Raw genomic sequence first — 19,209 nt, forward strand, 5'->3', positions numbered from 1 at the left:
ATTTGCTTTTGGTGATATTACAGGCTGTGGCCTTAACTAGTCAGTGACTTTTAAGGGAACACTAAAAATACTACTTTGGCTTAGAATCGTTCTGTATATATAGGGTTGCTGTATCTTTTGAAAGAACTATCAGATTCGTTTTTAACTGTAAATTCTCTTTATCTTTGTGTCCCTTTAAATGCCTCATACACCTAAGACTTGATCAGAATTTTGATCTATTTGGAAACTGGATTTAAACCGCATTTAAGATGATCTTTTGCTTAGATTTCTGGTTGCAGAGTAATTTTGTCTAGGTTTTATTTTAGATGAGCTGTTGATTCCTGACACAGAATCACAGCATAGTGTTAATTGCACAGATTAATATTGTCATGACTTCACTACCTGATGGTCCCTTCCCTTGCAACCTCACCTTTTTAAAAAGATGCTTAATAAATTTGCCTCCTAGAAATTTCTCAGCAAGCAAGTGGGTTGTCAGGAAGTTCAGGTATAATAACAGGAAAAAATATCCTTCTCTTTCTTCACTGAAGAACCCTTTAAGCTCTCTCACTTCCAGACTGCCCTCTCCTTTTTAGATGTAATTTAACAAGCTCGGTTATCTATTTTCTCGACTCAGCTTGAGAAGAGGGTGAAGAGGAAAGTCTGCCAGAGGCAGGAGCACCATTAATAGCAAGCAGTGACAAGGGAGAAGATTTTAAAAGCTATAAAAAGCAGACATAATTCTGGGGCTATTTTAGAAAAAGAAAACCAGCCCTATGTATGTACTTCAGTAGTCCCTGAGGGTAGTGCAATGTTTATTCTACAGTGATGATTTGAGTGAGTTAGAAAACTGTATCTTCAGTGTTGTCTGTTTAAGGAGTGAGGCAGTGTACACTGTTATTTTTAAGATACCACTAAAATGGTTAGAAATCTTAAACCATGATGAGATATCCCTGTATGCCTATTAGAAAGGGAAAAATAAAAAGCTGGCAAAACCAAGTGCTAGCAAGAATGCTGAGCATCTGGAATCTATACCTACTTGCTGGTGGTAATACAAAATGACACCATTTCTCTAGAAAATAGTTTGATGGTTTCTTATGAGATTAAGAATTTTTGTGTGACCCAGCAATCCCACTCCCAAACTGGAACAATCAGAATATTGTTTAGTAAGTGTGTACAACAAACTAGATCCATTCTGTAGGGTACTACTTAGTAATTAAAAGGAAGGTACTACTGATATGTGTATCAACTTAAACAAGAATCTTTTCAGGGGTTTTAGGCTGAGTATAGGAAGCCAGGTTCAAATGAGTGGTTCTCTTTACATGACATTCTTGTGAAGATAAATCATAATATTGGGGGCCACTCACTGGCATCAGGAGTAGAGAGGGGGAGGTGTGGACACGTGAACAGCAGAAGTGAGCTTCTTGGGTTAGTGGAACTGTTCTGTTTGCTGGAGGTGGTGGTGGTAATGTGTTTTAACATAAGAATTGTACATCAAAAATAAATAAAAATTTTAGTGTGTGATAATGACGGTTTTTTAAAAAGAAGGTTAAACACTGGTAAAAGAATTGATAGGAACACTTAACTGTTGGAAAGGGCATTTCTCATACAAAAATTTACCATCTTGTTGGTCTTCTGATGTTTTATGAATGGACAGAAAGGTATAATTTCCTGTTATCCTTGCTCAGAGAACTCCTTTTTCAGGCAGTAGTGTGCTTGTTTGTTTTCCATGTGGAGAAGGAACCCAGTGATGCTCTGCCTCTGAGCTACATCCCTAGCTCTTTTCACATTTGGAGACAAGATCTTGCTAAGTTGCCCAGGCTGATCTAAAACTTGTGATCTTCCTGTCTCAGCCTCCTGAGTTGCTGGGATTACAGGTGTGCATCACTGTGCAGGGACCGAATGTTTCTTTGATGGAGTAAAAACTGTACTTTTTTGTACAGTTATAATTGTATTTCTTTGGCCATTAAAAGTTCACCTTTACTTGAACTAGTTTTGTTTAGAACATTGAACAGCCTAATTTGAACTTGGCTTTAGCTTAAATCTGAGAGTATTTCCTCTTGTGCGCCGTGAGTCATCATAACCTTTGAAACTTCAGTGAATGACTGATGTTTATTTTTAAATCTTGGTGGCATTAAATCACCAAAATTTTTGTAAATCTTTCTTCTATAAGACTGGTGGTAGAGATGGGAGAGTATATCATGAAGTCCTTCAGATTGTACCTTGAATTTGCTTCTATTGGAATTTTGTTAAATCAATTCTTTGATGTGTAACTTAGTTCTTATGTAAAATGGTGTTCATGTTTTAAGTCAGTGAAAGAATGTGAGATTAGACCATGCTTTCAGATTTTTCGTGGTTAGCATAATAACATGTTTGTTTCTAGAGATGATGATCTCTCGTCCTTGTGGAAGTAACTGGTATCTGACCAGGTGCTTGCTAGGTCCTTCCTCACACTTGCTAGGTCATTTAGGCCTCAGTGCCTCCCTACCCCATTTTACATGCAGAGAAATAGGATCTGCTGATTCAATGACATTTGTGGACAAGCCATTGATCACCCCTTCAAGAGGGAAGTGCAGTGCTAAAGTCCAAGTTCAGTTTCATTGTGAGAGTACTTTGGGGCGTGCCTACCTGCAGTTTGCCCTGTGTCAGTTGGGATAGCAAAACGCCCATGTTCTTTTTCCAGTTATAAAAGGAGCAGCAGGGTTTCTATGTAGAAGAAATCACCCAACAGTAGACCCTGAGAATTGACTATAATTTTTATTCTTAAGGATCTTTAGTTGACCAGGAAATACTTAGTGTTCAAAATTGATCATGTTATAACTCAAATCAGTCATCACTTAAAAATGGGTATTTTTCTCCGGTGTATCAGTTTTGTGACTGTAGTAACATGTTGCTTAATGACAGAGAAATATTCTGATGAATGTGATTTCCTGGATACTTAGAGGGTGCAGCCTGTAGGTTGTATGGTAAACGTCCTGCTTCTAAGCTACAAACTTGTAGAGAGTATACTGTAGGCAGCTGTAACACAGTCGTGTTTATGTACCTAAACATAGAGAAGATACAGTGAAACTGCTAGATGACAAGAAATTTTCACCCCTATAATAATCATGGAACCATGGTTATTTATGCAGCCTGACCTTGAAATGTTGTTATTTGGCACATGGCTGTAGTTAAATTCGCTTAGATGGCTGACTGTCTTAAGGGTTCAGTCATGTTGTAGCATGTGTTATAATTCCATCTTCTTTGCACTAAATAATAATCCATTGTGTATATTACACATTGTGTTTTTCCATTTGCTTATTTATTAATATTTGAGTTTCTCCCACTTTTTGACTTGTTAATAATGAATAATGCTTCTAAGAGCAAAGTATAAAAATTATCTGTTTGAGTGTCCCTGCTTTTAATTCTTTTAGGTATGTACTCAAATGGAATTGCTGGGTTGTATGGTAATTCTGTGTTTGTCCCCCACCCCTTCAATGCTGGAGGCCGAAGTCAGGGCCTCACACTTACTGGGCACTTCTCTACCCCCCTGGGATACATCCACGGTCCTGTGTTTTAACCTTTTGAAAGAATCTCTACACAGTTTTCACAGGGACTGCATAAGCTATAGGTGCTCTGTCATTCGATATGTTATCTGTTATTACAATGTGGTTCTAAGTTTTAACATTAACGTAATCACGGTGTAAGACCTCTTTCCGTTTCTATAGAGAATTCATTCTTTTTAATGCCTGTGTAGTGTTCCATAATTTGTTCAGCCCTCACAGATGGTACACACATTTTGAAAGCCATATGGGACTGTGAGTCCACATTGTCAGATCTTCAGATTTTTTTTTTAAGAAAGCCATAAATCTGGACTTTATTTGAGATTATCCCATTTAAAAAGTACCAAGCCATGCAGTTCTTGAACCATCTGATCTTTATCAGCAGTTACCATTCTTGTCTAGATCTCTTCCTTTTTTTTTTGTTTTAAAGTTTGAAGTTAGACCCCTGAAGCTCGCTGTCTGTTTTACTTGCCTCCTTGAATCCTTTTCAAGGATCAGAGCTCTTTCGTGTTTCCTTGGGTTGCTGAAAATGACTTTGAATGCTACAGTCCTCGCCCCTCCCTGTTGTCCACTCTTCCTTCTCAGTCGCCAGCTCCCCTTTTTGGGGGGTGGACCCTGTCCACGCCTTATTCAGTATCTGACAGCTCCCAGGCCACTCCAGTCTCCAGCACCTGCTTTCACAAGATCACATCTTGTCCCATCAGCACACCTGTGGCTCCTCTAGTCCCCACCCTGGCCTTCCCTGCTGTCCTGTTTGTTCCTCCTCCCACTCTCTGGTTTCACTTTCAGCCCTGACTGGTTTGAGCCTGGTGACCATTCACACTGGAGTAAGCCCTGCTACCCCAGAGTCCTCTGCCAGTTCAGCCCCATTCTGTGGTCCTGTAGTAAGGTCACGTTGTGCCATGCCGCTCCAGTCTCCACACTTGTGCTCTACCTCATTTCCAACATCCCCAGCACGTGGACTCACCAGAGCAGCCTTGCAGAGCGGTCGCCTGCATTTCCAGGGAGGCCCAGCTCTTGTTGAGGCATGCAGACACCTGTAACTGGAACCCATTGCTTCATGTTTCATAATTTCTCTACTTTTTAAATGCTTTCAACCCAACTGCTCACCATTTCCTCAAGAATATTCCAAGCTCTGCTTATGCCATTTCCTGGTTTCTAACTACTACTCAACTTTGGTTTGTCACAACCTGACTCACTATTAGCCCATCTCAAACGTCAGCTTCCCTCATGAAGTCCCTCCTGATTTGGGGCAGGGTGTGCCAGAACCGCACACACAGTGTCTGTGCAATGGGGGTCCCGTACTCGGTGACCTCCTGCTTGCTTTGCTTTCCTCGCCCACTAAACTGTAAGCTGCCTCAGGCAAGGGATTGTGTCCCACCCCACGGGGGCTCTCCAGCGGCTCTCCAGCGTGTTCATGTAGGCATCATCTCTATCGGAGTATTTGCTGTGTCCATTATGTAGCCAGACCATTTTGAGATGATTAATTCTTCTTTCAGTAAATTTTCAAGCGCCTGTTACTGCCTCGGCATGAGTGAGTGAACCAAGCAGGAAGAGGGACACCTCCAGGAAGACTGCTGCCAGCAGGGGCATGGTGGGGCGTGGTGTGGCGTGGTGAGGGGGAGTGGCATTTAAATCATTTCTGCATGTTAATGTTTAGAACTTTCTCTGATACCATAAAACAATAAACAGTGAAGATTATGAATGGTTCGAAACTGAGGTTGACAGATGAGACTTGGCAGTGTCCGGTGGCATTTTTGCTTATTAGAGCTGGGGAGTCAGGGCTGTTAACTGTAGGCATTGGGTAGAGGCCAGGGTGCTGCTAAGCATTTTGCAATTCATAGAATACTCCCCCCTCAAAGAATTATCTGGCCCCAAATATCAGCAGTGCCAAGGCAAGGAAATCCTGGTATGGGCAAGTCAAAGAACTCCAAGTCTGGGGTCTTCAGAAAGCCATTTAACTGTTTGAAATAGATATTTCCAAGTATATCAGGAAACAAAAAGTACAACTTTTTTTTGTACCAGGGATTGAACCCAGATGTGCTTAACCACTGAGCCACATCCCAGCCCTTTTTATTTTTTTATTTTGAGACAGGATCTTGATAAGTTGATTAGGGCCTTGCTACATTGCTGAGGCTGGCTTTACTTGAGATCCTCCTGTCTCAGCCTCTAGAGCCTCTGGAATTGTAGGCATGTGCCACTATGCCTGGCCAACTTAATTAAAATACATACATATGTGCATCCTATTCCTAAATTACTTTTAGACCCACATGCTCTTCATTTTAATTTTCTGAAATTTATGCTAATAGAAAGAGACTAATTAACACACACTATATATCCCAGCCTCAGCAGTCAGCCATAGGAGTACATGTCAAATACCATGTAATGTGAAGAAGAGATATTTTAGAATTTGAACTACTGGACTATTTAATGTATTTATAGACGAAAATTTCTAAATAAAATAGTGAATCAGAGTTTAGATAAAAATATTCTTAAATTCTCTGAATTTCTTATATAGCTCATCATTTATTTCAGTTTTGACTATTTGTATGTTTACCCAAGGAAGGAAGTTCTAAGCAGACCTTGCCTGTTGTCCACTTAGAACAATACCTGACCTGTAACAGGTGTTAAACAGTGTGTGGTGAATGCATGCCTCCGAAGTCACTGTAGTCCCTCACACAGGGCACTGTGGTGGCAGGAAGCGGAGGATTTCAAGGCCAGAGTCAGAGCTGATTTCAGAGTTCCCAGCTTGGCCACCTGGTGCGGAGGTTTTTGTCTTTGATAAGCCTTTTATCCTTCTTAGGAGGCCTGTGGAAGGCATAAGGGAATGACTGCTTGGGTCAACTGCTGCTGCTTCTCTTGATATCCTGCTTCTGAGGTGCTGTTGAGGGTGGAGTTGTCACAGCAAGTAGAGATAAGTCTAGGGTCTAGTACTGAAGGATCTGCAGCTCAGAAGTAGCACTTTAGCACTCCAGTCATTAGGCATTTCTTAGTTGTCTCAGGAATAAATTAGCCTTTGGGGACAGTGGGTTTACCTTGTTACTGGCATTTTAGCAGTTATAGTTGGGGCAGTAGCTGGAGGGTTCAGAGCTGGAGGGTTGACCTCACAGATCTGAAGAGCGTGGATTGTCTTCTATCTCCACCGAGAGCCTCACTGAACTGGTCGATGACATTTTTAGTCAATATTATCAATCTGATGTTCCTTTTTCCTGAATTCTGGAAATTAAATTTTGACATTTTGTATTAAATTTTATTTGTATTATTATTATTAGTCTTTTGAGACAGTGTCTTACTATGTTGCCTAGGCAGGTCTCAAACGCCCAGGCTCAAGCCGTCCTCCTGCCTCAGCCTCCCTGAGTAGCTGGGACTGTTGGCGTGCACTACCATATGCAGCTTGGAATGAAATCTTAACAAGAATAATCTCACTATGATGTAGCTGAGTCATCAGGAGATTAATATAGCAGGCTATTTTAAATAGATTATAAATATAAGAATTCATTTTTTTAATTTTTAAAGTTTATAAAATTTAATTTGCATTTCTTTTATGACATTTGCTCTCCTATTTTTTTTTTTTTTTTAAGAAGGGAAAGGAAACATTTTTATTGTTGAACAAGCATTGAACCAGACTGCAGTCATACCACAAGCAATCTAGAAAGGAAAAAAATGTCACTCTTTTATCCAGGCTGGGACACACAATCTATTACATGCATGCAAGTTGTCATTATCCAAAGGGAAAATAAAACTTACGTATTTTTAAATGTTTATATTTCTTTTAGTTGTAGTTGGACACAATATCTTTATTTTATTTATTTATTTTTATGTGGTGCTGAGAATCGAATCCAGGGCCTCGCACGTGCTAGATGAGTGCTCTACCGCTGAGCCACAATCCCAGCCCAAAACTTGTATCTTTTGATAAGTAGGAGGTTATGTCTTAGAGCCAAGTTATATTTGAGAAGCTAAGCTTTCTGAGAAGACCGGAAGACATAGCAAAATACCCTTATTATTATTATTATTTTTTTTTTTTTAAAGAGAGAGTGAGAGAGAGAGAGAGAGAGAGAGAATTTTAATATTTTATTCAGTTATTATCGGCAGACACAACATCTTTGTTTGTATGTGGTGCTGAGAATCGAACCCGGGCCGCACGCATGCCAGGCGAGCGCGCTACCACTTGAGCCACATCCCCAGCCCATCCCTTATTATTTTTTAAAATGATAGTAAAATATACATAATATAAAATGTACCATTTTAGCCATTTTTAATCATTCAGTTAAGTGAGATCAGGCACATTCATAGTGTTGTACAGACATTACCACGTCACCATCCAGACTGCCGTCACCCCACATCTTTTCCATCTTCTTGAACTCGAACTTCATCCCCATTAAGCAACAGCCCCTATCCTGTCTCCCAGCTTCGGCAGCCATCATGTTACCCTCTGACTCTGAGCTGGGCTGTGCTAGGAACTTAATGTAATGAGATCACATAGTTTTTGTCCTTTTATGACTGGCTTATATACCTTTTGTAGTATCTTCAAGGTTTTTTCCATGTTGTAGCACGCTTCAGAATTCCTTTTTTTTAAAGGGTGAGTAATATTCCGTTGCATGGAGAGCCACGGTCTGCTTATCCATTCATGTGTGGACAGACATTTGGGTCACTTCCACTTTTCCATGATTGTTGATCAGTGCTGCTGTGGACGTGGGTGTGCAGTTGAGACAGGCTTTCAACCTGGAAGTGGAATTGCAGGATCCTAGGTTGATTCTGTTTACCTCATGAAACTCGACCATGTCATTTGCCACAGTAGCGGCACAGCTGTTACTTTCCCACCTTGGTGCCCAAGAGTTCCATTTCTCCACATGCTCACCAACACTTCTTATCACCTGTTTTTAAATTAAGTTTTGGGGTAGTAGCCACCCTGAGAGTGAGGTGGTGTCTTGGGGTTTTGGTCACTATCGAAGTGAAGTGTCTTTGCATGCATCATGCTCTTGTTTTAAGAGAAATGCTTTTCTTTGCTTCAGAGCTCACTGCATTCAGTTCTTATGGAATGAAGAAGATCTGCAAGTTGTGATTGTGCAGCCCTGATTTGAGATTTCCTGAGGGGAGAGACCGCCACATGTATCCTAACAGTAAATTGCCCTTTTAAAGAGAGTCAACCCAAGCATCTCCCATCAGATTGGAATTGACTTTTCTGTTCTCATTCATGAGTTGGATCACAGTAGAGAACAGAAGCCTGAGAGTTAAATTTTACCACCTGTTGATTAGAGTTCGGTTGACTAAAGGTCAAAGCCTGGTTTGTTTTTTGTTTTTTTGTTTTTGTAAGCAATAAGATCGGGTTAATTTATATCTCCTAGCTCAGGCAGCTGGCTGGAGGATATGTCATTTTATTCTTGGAGCTAGTGTAAAATTATTCTGAGGAAAAGCCACATAGGGCATTGTTTCTTTGTGTCAAAAAACTCTATGACAAGCCCTAGTGAAAAGTATCCAGAAACCTGTTTTATGTAGCTTCCTTAAAAGATAGTAACTGACATGTATCTAGTGTTCAGTACTCAGAAGGATGCCGAGCTGTTGACATGTGCTGTGGACCTACTCTGCGAGGGGGAGGAATGCTATTATTTTTGCAGATGAAGAAGTGGAAGTACAGAAAGTGTTACTGAAGTTGGCAGTGGACACCTCATTGTCCAAGTGTCTTCCCTGGGGATCAGGAGTCAGCAACAGTGAGAGTGTTACTTGTGCAGGACTGTCCCCATTGTCACTTTTTAAGAATTGACAAATAATTAACACTTGCCAAGTAAGGTTGGGAACTTTTTAGCCTTTGTTCCTTGTAAAATTGGAGTTTTGATGGTTCTGTCTTTTTAAAATAATGACATTAAAACTATTGATTAAAAAGAGTCACCCAGAATTCTATGGTAATTTAAAATAGCATAAAATTATTATCTTAAACTAAATATAAAGTACTTCCTTGGGTCCCCAAATGGGATTTTGCCGCAGCTTTGACTTTTTAGTGCTAAGGGTACTTATCCTTTCCCGGAGAGGGTGGAGGAGAGGCTGTGGGCTGTCCCAGGCTGGAGCCCTGAGTGGGACCCTGGCTGCTCCTCCCTCCCCCATCTGGACTGGAGTGTTCCTTGGAATGTGGACAGGAGTTTGGCCTCCTTGATCTTGAGCACTTCTAATGCACAGATGGTCTCAGTGTTGACCTGGGCTTTCCAGTAGTGAGGCGGCTTAGATCAAAGTCTGATTTACAGCTGGGCTTGGTGAGGAGCCCGTGTAATCCCAGTGACCGGGGAGGCTGAGGCAGGAGGATCACAGGTTCCAGCCTCAGCAATTTAGTAAGACCCCGTCTTGTCCCTTTGAGGAGTTTGGGGGTAGAATAACCCAGGAGTGCGGTCATTTCTTGACGCAACAGGATCAGCTGGTTGGAGTGCTCTCTCTGGTCTGGTGCGCGTTTTCCCTGTGGCTTATTTGTGGCACCCTCCTTTGGAGTCAGGCGAGTCAGGCCCACATACAGTGGGGGTGGAGGCCGGCAGGATTAATCAGCTTCTGTTCTGGAAGGGATTATTTGGATTCCTCTATGGGGAACATTTGTGTCTTCTTTCCCCCTCGTTTATCTCATCAGCATATCAGTCGGAAGCAGTTTATTTGGGGCTGTGATCAGTCACGTTGTCCACCCTGTTGCTTGCATTATAAGGTTGGTTCTGGGACACTCCCTGTCCTTTGGTTTGGGGGCTTTTCCTTGCCTTGGCCCTACAAGATGCCTCAGGTGTGTCTGTTTCTTGGCAACTGTGCTGGGCTCAGGGAGGTCTGTGTGTCACCAGGGCCTCCGGCAGCTCCACGGTGAGTGCCCCTCCCCAACATCTCCAGGCTGGCCCGGTGTGGCCTCTGCCTCGGCTTATCTGTACCCTCTTCCTCTGCCAGGTACCCTTTGCATCTGTCCAGGTGTTCTTACAAAGCAGTTTCAAAATCATTAACAGGGCCCTGGGGGGAGACCTTGCCAAGCAGAGGCGGTGTTTGTCTAGCCTTCGGGCTTCCTCAGTGAGGTTGCTTCACTTCTGTACCACGCAGCTCGATGCACTGGTCAGTCTGTGTTCCTCTCCGGCACTCCCCTCCCACATCATGGTTGATTTGTTTTTAATTTGCATACAGGTTTCATTCTTTGTGATGAACAGTTGTTTGAGTTTTGACAAATGCAGGGAGTTGTCTTGTCCCCACCATCTCTGGGTTGTCAACATTTAACTTTTCGCTTCATGTTTTTTGTGGTTTTCTTCCGTACATCTTTTTTCCTCCTTAATTGAGTAATTGCTGAAGCAAACTTCCATTATTCACCCATTGAGAAGGTTAAGCTGTTATCCTTGTGGGGTTTTTTGTTTTGTTTTTGGTGCTGAGGATTGAACTCAGAACCTGGCACTTGCTGAATGTGCTTTACCATGAGCTACACCCCAGCCTTACCCCTGTGGGTTTTTTTTTAATTTTTGTAGTTGTAGGTGGACAGAACACCTTTATTTGTTTATTTATATGTGATGTAAGGATCAAACCCAGTGCCTCACACATACTAGGCAAGTGCTCTGCCACTGAGCTACAGCCTCAGCCCCTTCTTGTGGTTTTTAATGTCCTGTTGAGTTTGCATTTTTCAGATAAGGCATAATGAATTTTAACAGGTGGAGGGGTGTATGAGAATTCTAGAAGTTGAAGGATCCTTGAAGAGCTATCAGGTTTTACCTTGGGAATTGTGCAGGTTATCTGGCAGGTTTGGTATGGAGTCTGAGCTGGAGCCCAGACATTTCCACGCTTCTTGGAGACTCAGGAGAATGGACCTGCTCCTGCCTTTGCTGTAGGTTGGATGCCTCCCTTCTTGGGAGTTGCTCCTTTATCTTTTGTTTCAGGACATTAGGTCTCATAGTCAGCTATTTGTTTCATGCTCTGTGTACTTTGGGGAGGGTTAAGATATTGTTAATCATTTGCAAATTAGAGTTGTAGTGAATTATTAATGGTTTATGCACTTTGCTTTTGAATGTCAATCTGAAATTGAATGTTCTGAATGAGCATTCTGTAGGCTGGGGAGAGGAGGTGACTGTGAAGAGCTCCATGTACCATTTTCCTTTAATAAGGTTCTACTGGATTTCCGTCTCTAATAGAAGATTGTATCTTATTAATCTTTAGATAATTTAAGAAATCTTCAGAGACCCACACAAATGTGACAGTTTTTACTTCTTTCAGTTTTTACTGGGTGTCTGCTGTCCATAAAGATGCACTCTGGTCCTTGTCCCCTGGGAAGAGCCAGGTCAGACTGCCCAAAGTGCTATAGAGTGTGGTGTGCTTTCTAATAGGACACCACCAGCTTTTTAAGCATAATTATGTTCCCTGATACAACTGTGTTGGATTTTGCTTTTTCCTTTCTACCCTGGTTCCATAAATACAGTTTTACATAGTTGTGAATACATCATCCCGTTGTGGTACAGCCGGAAGTTGATTTTAAGTTGAATTTAATTTTTCATTCAGTACAGTCACCATATTGTATTCTGGAATGATTTGATATTTTATTGTGGCATTTTCCCCATGTTTCTCCACATCCACTGTGGTTGCTGTATGTGCCTGTCTCCATAATGTCAATTTGCTTCTTTCCTGTAGAAGTTAATGTGGTCATTTTTATGCTTCTAATATTTTATTTGGCGGTTTGGTTTTTCAGTTTCTATTTCCTGGAGTGAGGTTACTGGGTCAAAAAGTATGAATGTTTTACAGCTCTTGAGATATAATTGCCACCGTTTTACAGCGCTCACAGCATTATTTGAAAGTGATGGGTTAGACTTGACCTCAGCCAACTCTTAGACTTCATCTTTGACCCCAGGTGGAGTTCATTGTATGTCTCTGCTGGGCATGTGCATGCCCACTTTGGGGCCATTGCACTTGCCCCAGGTCTGTGTGGACGGGCTCCTGGAAACCTTCTCAGGGCCTCCTCTTTCTTCAGGTCTTTATTGAAAGCCACTCTGCGTTAGGAGGCTTCATCCCATTCTGGTACAGCACCTGTGGGAGTTCTTCTCCATCCCATGAATTTGTATCCCAAGGACTGCGAAGAGTAAGCAACTGGGAGATGAGCCATGGGCAGCTGGACTCCTTCAAAATGGAGGTGGATCTGCTCTCAGTCAGTTTCTTGGAGGAAGGGTGCTAATAAACTACCTCACAGATATAAATATGGAATATGCATACTCCTGTGTTTTTGTTCTGTACCACCACCTACAAGATGCATGGATCCTAAGAACCAGTGGTCACCTGCCTTTTCTAGGAGTCCTGGGAGGAGAGGTGGGAGTGGTGACTCACTGTCTCCTCTCATTTTCGGGCCTGTTTATAGAGTATACAGACTTACTATTAAAGATACCTGGAAAACAGCCAGTGATTTCTAGTGATTTTAAAACACTTACAACACCACTCTAAATACAAAGTTCTGTGTAGTAACATTATTTGAGGTAAAGAACTTGAACTTGGAGATTACCATATCTGGAAGTGAGAGAATAAAGCTGGCCTGATTTTAGAATTTTTTTAAGCTGTACTTTTCGGTCATAGCTGGTGTTTAGTGTTTTTAGATTTAGGGATAAAACAGCATCCTCTTATTCTAAGGAAGAAAACTCAGGAAGTTATGTTTCCTTTAAATAAGTATCTTCCAATAGGCTTTCTTTGCCTCTCAGATTTCATTACAGCTAACATTTCAATAAGATTTAGTAACCACTTGTATTATGAAAGTCACTGAGAACTGAGATTAAGTGCTGTCCAGTGGAATTTTCAGAACTGATGGAAATGTTCTATTCTTTGATATCCAGGTACTCTGTTAGGTACTGGTCATGTCACTGTCAAATGCTATAAGTTGATTTTGAGTTTAATTTTTTTCTTCAGTATAGTCATTTTAGGTTAAGGGCACATGTGTTCCTCCACGAAGGCTCTGTAGAGAGTTAATTTTCCATTGTTAACTGAATCACCTGATTTAGTATAAAAGTTTGTTCTTTAAAATACTTTATCTAGGGGCTGGGGTTGTGGCTCAGTGGTAGAGTACTTGCCCGACATGTGTGAAGCCCTGGGTTCATTCCTCAGCACCACATACAAATAAATAGATAAATGAATAAATAAATAATCCATTTACAACTAAAAATATTTTTAAAACAATACCTTATTTATTGTAGAAACAACAGATAAACCTTCCGGGATTTTTGTTGGAAAAATGAGCATAATAAATAGCAGAAAAGAAATCAGTGGCTTTGGACTTGAAATATTTTAGAAGAACATTTTTTTTCCAGTTATTTCTGGGACTGTGGCAATTGCAGAGGACTTTCTGCTTTTCAGAGGCGTTGCTTCTCTCTTTCCTCCATGGTGTCCTAGAAATCTGAGCTGGTATGTATGCTCCACGGTGGGGATTCAGTAGAAATACAGAACATTTGGCTTACATTTTTCATCACTAAAGTGACAGTGATATAGAGCTAGGAGAGGGATAATATTCAGCCTTTGCTTCTTTTAAAAACCCTTCTGATTCTTGTACCTATTTGACACATTTGGTTTATTTTGAAGAAATTGTTTTGTTTGCATGGAAGGCAGATGGCTTCTTTGTCTTCTATACTCTATTTTCCTTCCCTTTTTCCCTCCCTCATTCTGTTTCCCTCTTTTCCTTCCTTCAGAATAGTATCATGGGTCATCCCACTCTGTATATTTTCAAGCAGGGTGATCTTTGAACTTCACAAGAATGGAAACTTAACTTGCAGTCTAGATTGGGATCATAAGTTACTGACAGGAGGTAACTTGAATCTGATTTCCCACAGAGACTTTCTGTCGGAGCAGTGGACTTTTTGACTATTTGGCTTTTTTGGATAGTCTGTAATTTTCCAGCTTCTGTACAGACATGTCTGCTGTTGAACATTCTGCTGCAAGTTTTACCACATCTGATGAAGTTTTCTTCTCTGTGCAGGTTGCACAGAGCATTGAGGATCACCATCAAGAAGTGATTGGTTTCTGCAGAGAGAACGGTTTCCATGGCTTGGTGGCCTACGACTCCGATTATGCACTGTGCAACATCCCCTACTACTTCAGTGCCCATGCCCTCAAGCTGAGCCGCAACGGGAAAAGTCTCACGACAAGCCAATATCTGATGCATGAAGTTGCCAAGCAACTGGACCTGAACCCAAATCGTTTTCCTATTTTTGCTGCTCTGTTAGGTAGGTGGAACATTGTGAAAAAATATACTGTGAGTATTCTGATCTTTGAAATATTTCAGTGCTTGAGTCATTCGGTTGTATATCTTAAATTTAAAAGAACCAATGAATAGGCTCTTCCTTAGCATTCTTTACTTCAGATTTTTTGGCATGACTGACAAAGGGGTATTTTTGTTCTTAAGAAATCATTTACGTGGGCTGGGGATATAGCCTTGCATGCACAAGGCACTGGTTTCAATCCCTAGTACCACAAAAAAAAAAAAAAAAAAAGAAAGAAAGAAAGAAAAAGAAAAAAGAATTCATTTATGTAGTGTTCTATCTGGGCTGAAAACTTACTTTGTGAATAAATTTAAAAGTTTTGGAAAAATAACATTTTTTAATTACAGGTATGCCTACTATGAATATTAGGGCATTTAAGCCTTTGGCATAAATTATATTAATAATAGAGGAAAATATGCCATGCATTTAGCACTGTTATGTTCTCCACCATCTTTAGGATATTCACTTCTTAAAAGAAAAACAATTGCCTTAAAAGGAAGAATAAAAATTAAGTAAATTTATAAATTAAAATTCCTTTGGGAGAACTACTTATGTTATAATCAATAAATGTTGAAATCTGTTTTTTTTAGTATTTATTTTTTAGTTTTAGGTGGACATAATATCTTTATTTTACATTTATGTGGTGCTGAGGATTGAACCCAGTGTCTTGTGCATGCTAAGCAAACACTCTACCACTGAGCCCGAAATCTTGTTTTAACTAAGATTTTATATATTAATTTCTTTTCTTTAATTAAAGTTTCCAAGAGTAATATTTATTCTTTGACTTTGTGGGGTTATTGTTTTTCTTATCTCTTCTGTCAATTATTTTTCTGTGCTTGCTGTGTGCATGTCTCAAACTCTAATTTGCAGAGTGTGTAATAATTGTTTCCACATATAAAGTATATTTAGGAGTGAGGCACTCTTGTGATTAGACTTCCTAATTCTGATGGAACTTGGGGCTTTTTTGGGCACATGAGAAAGACCTTTTGGAAACTGCATGATCTTAGTTTGTATTCTATAGAGGTTAGCAGCCTAATGTGGCCTGCTTGAGAGGGAAATTACATTGCAGAATTTATAGAAATTTCTAGTTGTCAGAAAGAGTTCCAAAACAGTTTTAAGTTTTATTATATAATGGCCAATCAACAAAATTCTGATTTTGCAAGTTTGTTTATGTGGATTTAATTTCAAATGTAAATTTTTAGAGAACTTGTAACTTTTGGGATTTGAAGGTTTAAAACTAATCTAAGTGTGTTTGCAAATATTAAAATACAAAAGGATACTTCCTTTGATGTTAAAAGTGAGTATATGGGTAGCACATTTTATGAAAAGTTCTGTATTTGCTTAGGTTATGAAGAATGACTTCTGTATGTTAGTGAACTTTCAAAGGATATGAAAATTGCATGTTCTTAGAACATGGATACCTGAACTAATTTGAAATGTGAAAGATACTTTTATTATCTTATTTAAGAAATGTTGAATATGTTTTTGGGGAGGTAATGCCAGCTTATACTTTTCTAGCTAACTACATTGTGAACTTTCAAAATAAATGAAAATCAATAATAATATTTCACCTAATTAATTTGAGACATGGAGTCTCTTCAGAAAGTTTAGGCAAGTTACAGGTTAAACTCTTAATTTTAAGAGTGAGGTTTTCTATTTTATTTCTTAAAAAATTTTTTAGTTGTCAATGGACCTTTATTTTATTTTTTTTTAATTTATTTATCCAGTGCTGAGAATCGAACCCAGTGCCTCACACATGCTAGGCAAGTGCTCTACCACTGAGCCACAACCCCAGCCCGAGGTTTTCTATTTTAGAAAAGAGAAGGCTCATTTTTCTTTTTTCCTCCCATAATAGAAAGTTTGCACTTTGGTTTTAGGAAAATTGAGTGTAATAGTCATTCATATATTTAACTCAAGTTTTCACAGAGTCTGCTGTGGATGTTAGAATTGGCTTAATATTTTTTTCAATTTAAATCTTCACCAAAGACCTCTGACACTTCATGTTTCATAGTAAAATAGTTCAGTCCAGTAACAGCAGGAAGCAACACAAAGCACAGTCAGCCTGAGCAGATCAACGGGAAATCCTGCTACTTCATTGCCTGTTTTATGTGGTGATGCATTTGGAATATTATGATGTAGCATTGTTGCATATGATCTCAGCTTGTTTTTGCTTTCTGTTAGCAGCTAATTAATGAATCTGCTGTCTTAATGTGGAGGTGATTAAGTCATGTTAGAAAAATCAAGAGTTATTTAGGAAATTGCTGTTTTTAAGTTGCATAGAGGTAACTAACCTATAGATGTTAGTGTATCAGGCATTCAAGCACTACTGGGAAAACAGTATTCCCTCAAAAATGCAGTTTGTCTCAGTTGAAAGCTGTTCTTATTTGGTGACTGACAGCACTCTAGTGATAGGTGGCATGGGTGAGCATTGTTGTAGGATGTGCCTTCTCACACGTAATCAGGGGTGGTGACCAATAGTCATTGACATTTGTCATTTAATTTTGCTAAGGAAGATTTTATAATTGTGCCGATTCCACATTTGACTGTTGTTCCTGAGTGCACAAAATTTTGAGCCACAGCTGTTTCACGAAGAGATGAACACTTGGATTTGGCTGGTATTTGGCATCAGGGTGTTATCAGATTGACTTTTTGCAAATTGGTATTTGTTTAACACTGGGCTGGAAAGTTGCTTAGGTTTGTAGTTCTATGCAGTCCTTAGTGTGAATATTGTTGAAACTCTACTGGAAGTTCACATTGTACTTGAGTTGGTTGTATGTTGCTTTATGTTAAAAAATAAAGAAATATTCTCCTTTTCTGTTTGGAAATTTTAGTGATATATTGACAAGCAAGCATGTAGTGAGTTATTTAGGCATTTCTGTGTCATTTGTTACTATTTTACGTGATTTATGTTTGTATTCTAGGAAATCACATACTACCTGATGAAGATCTGGCTTCCTTTCATTGGAGTTTACTTGGTCCAGAACATCCACTAGCCTCACTGAAGGTACAGACTTCATTTGATCTTCACCGTCTATAGCAGTCAACTCTTAACTTTTGCTTTTACGCTAATATTATAAGTCATGCCCTTTATTGTAGAAGGAAATGGCAGTTAGCAGTGTCATGTTTCCCCATCTCAGGAACTGAGCAGCCTTAAAGAACAAAAAGAACAATCTTCCTTTCTTCCCTGTTTCCAACGCCTGTATGTTAGTAAATTATCAATTCCCTGAATTCTCCTGGAGGAATGCTTTGTGCCTACACAGAAGGAAATCTTTGAGCTAAAGTTTCTGAATATTAATTTTTTTACTTGCAATATTCACTTTCAACAAGTATTATAGTTATTTGCTACTCATATCAATGTCTTTTAGTATAGTTTGAGAAATTTCATAGCTTTCTTACCAATTTTCTGCAATTATAAAACAGTATAATTTAATGCTTATTGGATGATAAGGGAGACCCAAATTCATTAGAGAACTGGTTCATTTGTACTTTTTTTTTTTAATTAACAGTGTATTTTCTTACCTTTCTTTCAATTTTCTCCCTGTTTATGATAGTAATGAACATCAGACAAGAGGTACTTCACTCTGATTTTCTGAAGTGAGGCAGTTCATGTGTTGATGTGAGCTAATAGTAATGAGTGAGATTGGTAGGAGCCCCTAGGACACTTCATCTTGCTCTCGCTGGTGATTCCTGTGATTGTAATTGTCACTTGTTGGGTATAAGTGCCTTGGAATTAGGAAGACAGGTAGGTGGGCTTTATATCTGTTTCTAGCTCTGAAACTAACTATTTGGTCTAGGCAAGGAGCGTGGAAATGAATGTTTTCTACTGGCAGGCTTTCTTGCAAAGTTCTTAGTTGTTCAGAATGGCCCTCTCTCTATAAACAGTTTTCATTGGTGTTGACTTCAAATTGGAGTTTTTCTTCCTATACTTTCATTTATACTTAACTGTTGATTCCTGAAGTTTCAAGCATACTCTCTCTGCTACAGCTTCCATTTTGTTCCTTTTTCATCTTTTGTTGGTGTGCTGCAGAACAATCTCCCTTTAAAAAAAAATTTTTTTTTTGGTTATAGATGGTCATAATACCTTTATTTTGTTTATTTAGTTTTTTTTTTTCCCCAAATGTGGAGCTGGGGATCGAACCCAGTGCCTCACGCATGCTAGGCAAGCGCTCTACCACTGAGCCACTACCCCAGCCTATGTTCTCCTTTTTACTCTAATAGTTTTAGGTTCAAACTGTTTTCAACTTATGTTTGAAAGTTGGCTTTCCCGCCCCCTCTTATTAGAAATCACTTGTTTTCTTTTCTTTTTTGTTTTTCTTTTTTGGTCCTTGAAGGAGAAAAGTTTCTATTTGCTATGGGCAGTAGAGTCCCTCCCATATGTTCTCAGGATTGAAGTGGTAGGGTCTGAAGTGTTGCCCCTCAGCTCTCCGGGATACCACGGCTGACCTGCAGACTGGGAGAGTGCAGTCTGTAGTCAG

At 39.7% G+C, this 19,209-nt stretch overlaps 1 protein-coding gene across 1 annotated transcript in view; it reads left to right on the forward strand.

The window, feature by feature from the left end:
* Nucleotides 1–19,209, forward strand: part of Fam120a (family with sequence similarity 120 member A) — a 103,288-nt gene that overhangs the window by 2,271 nt on the left and 81,808 nt on the right. Inside the window, exons 2-3 of the mRNA XM_076837261.2 lie at nt 14,452–14,698; nt 17,656–17,738. Coding sequence (XP_076693376.2) covers nt 14,452–14,698; nt 17,656–17,738 — 330 coding nt within the window. The remainder of the gene's footprint in view (nt 1–14,451; nt 14,699–17,655; nt 17,739–19,209) is intronic.

Source organism: Callospermophilus lateralis, chromosome 17 (assembly GCF_048772815.1).
Source record: "Callospermophilus lateralis isolate mCalLat2 chromosome 17, mCalLat2.hap1, whole genome shotgun sequence".
In the NCBI taxonomy this organism is placed as follows: Eukaryota; Metazoa; Chordata; class Mammalia; order Rodentia; family Sciuridae; genus Callospermophilus; species Callospermophilus lateralis.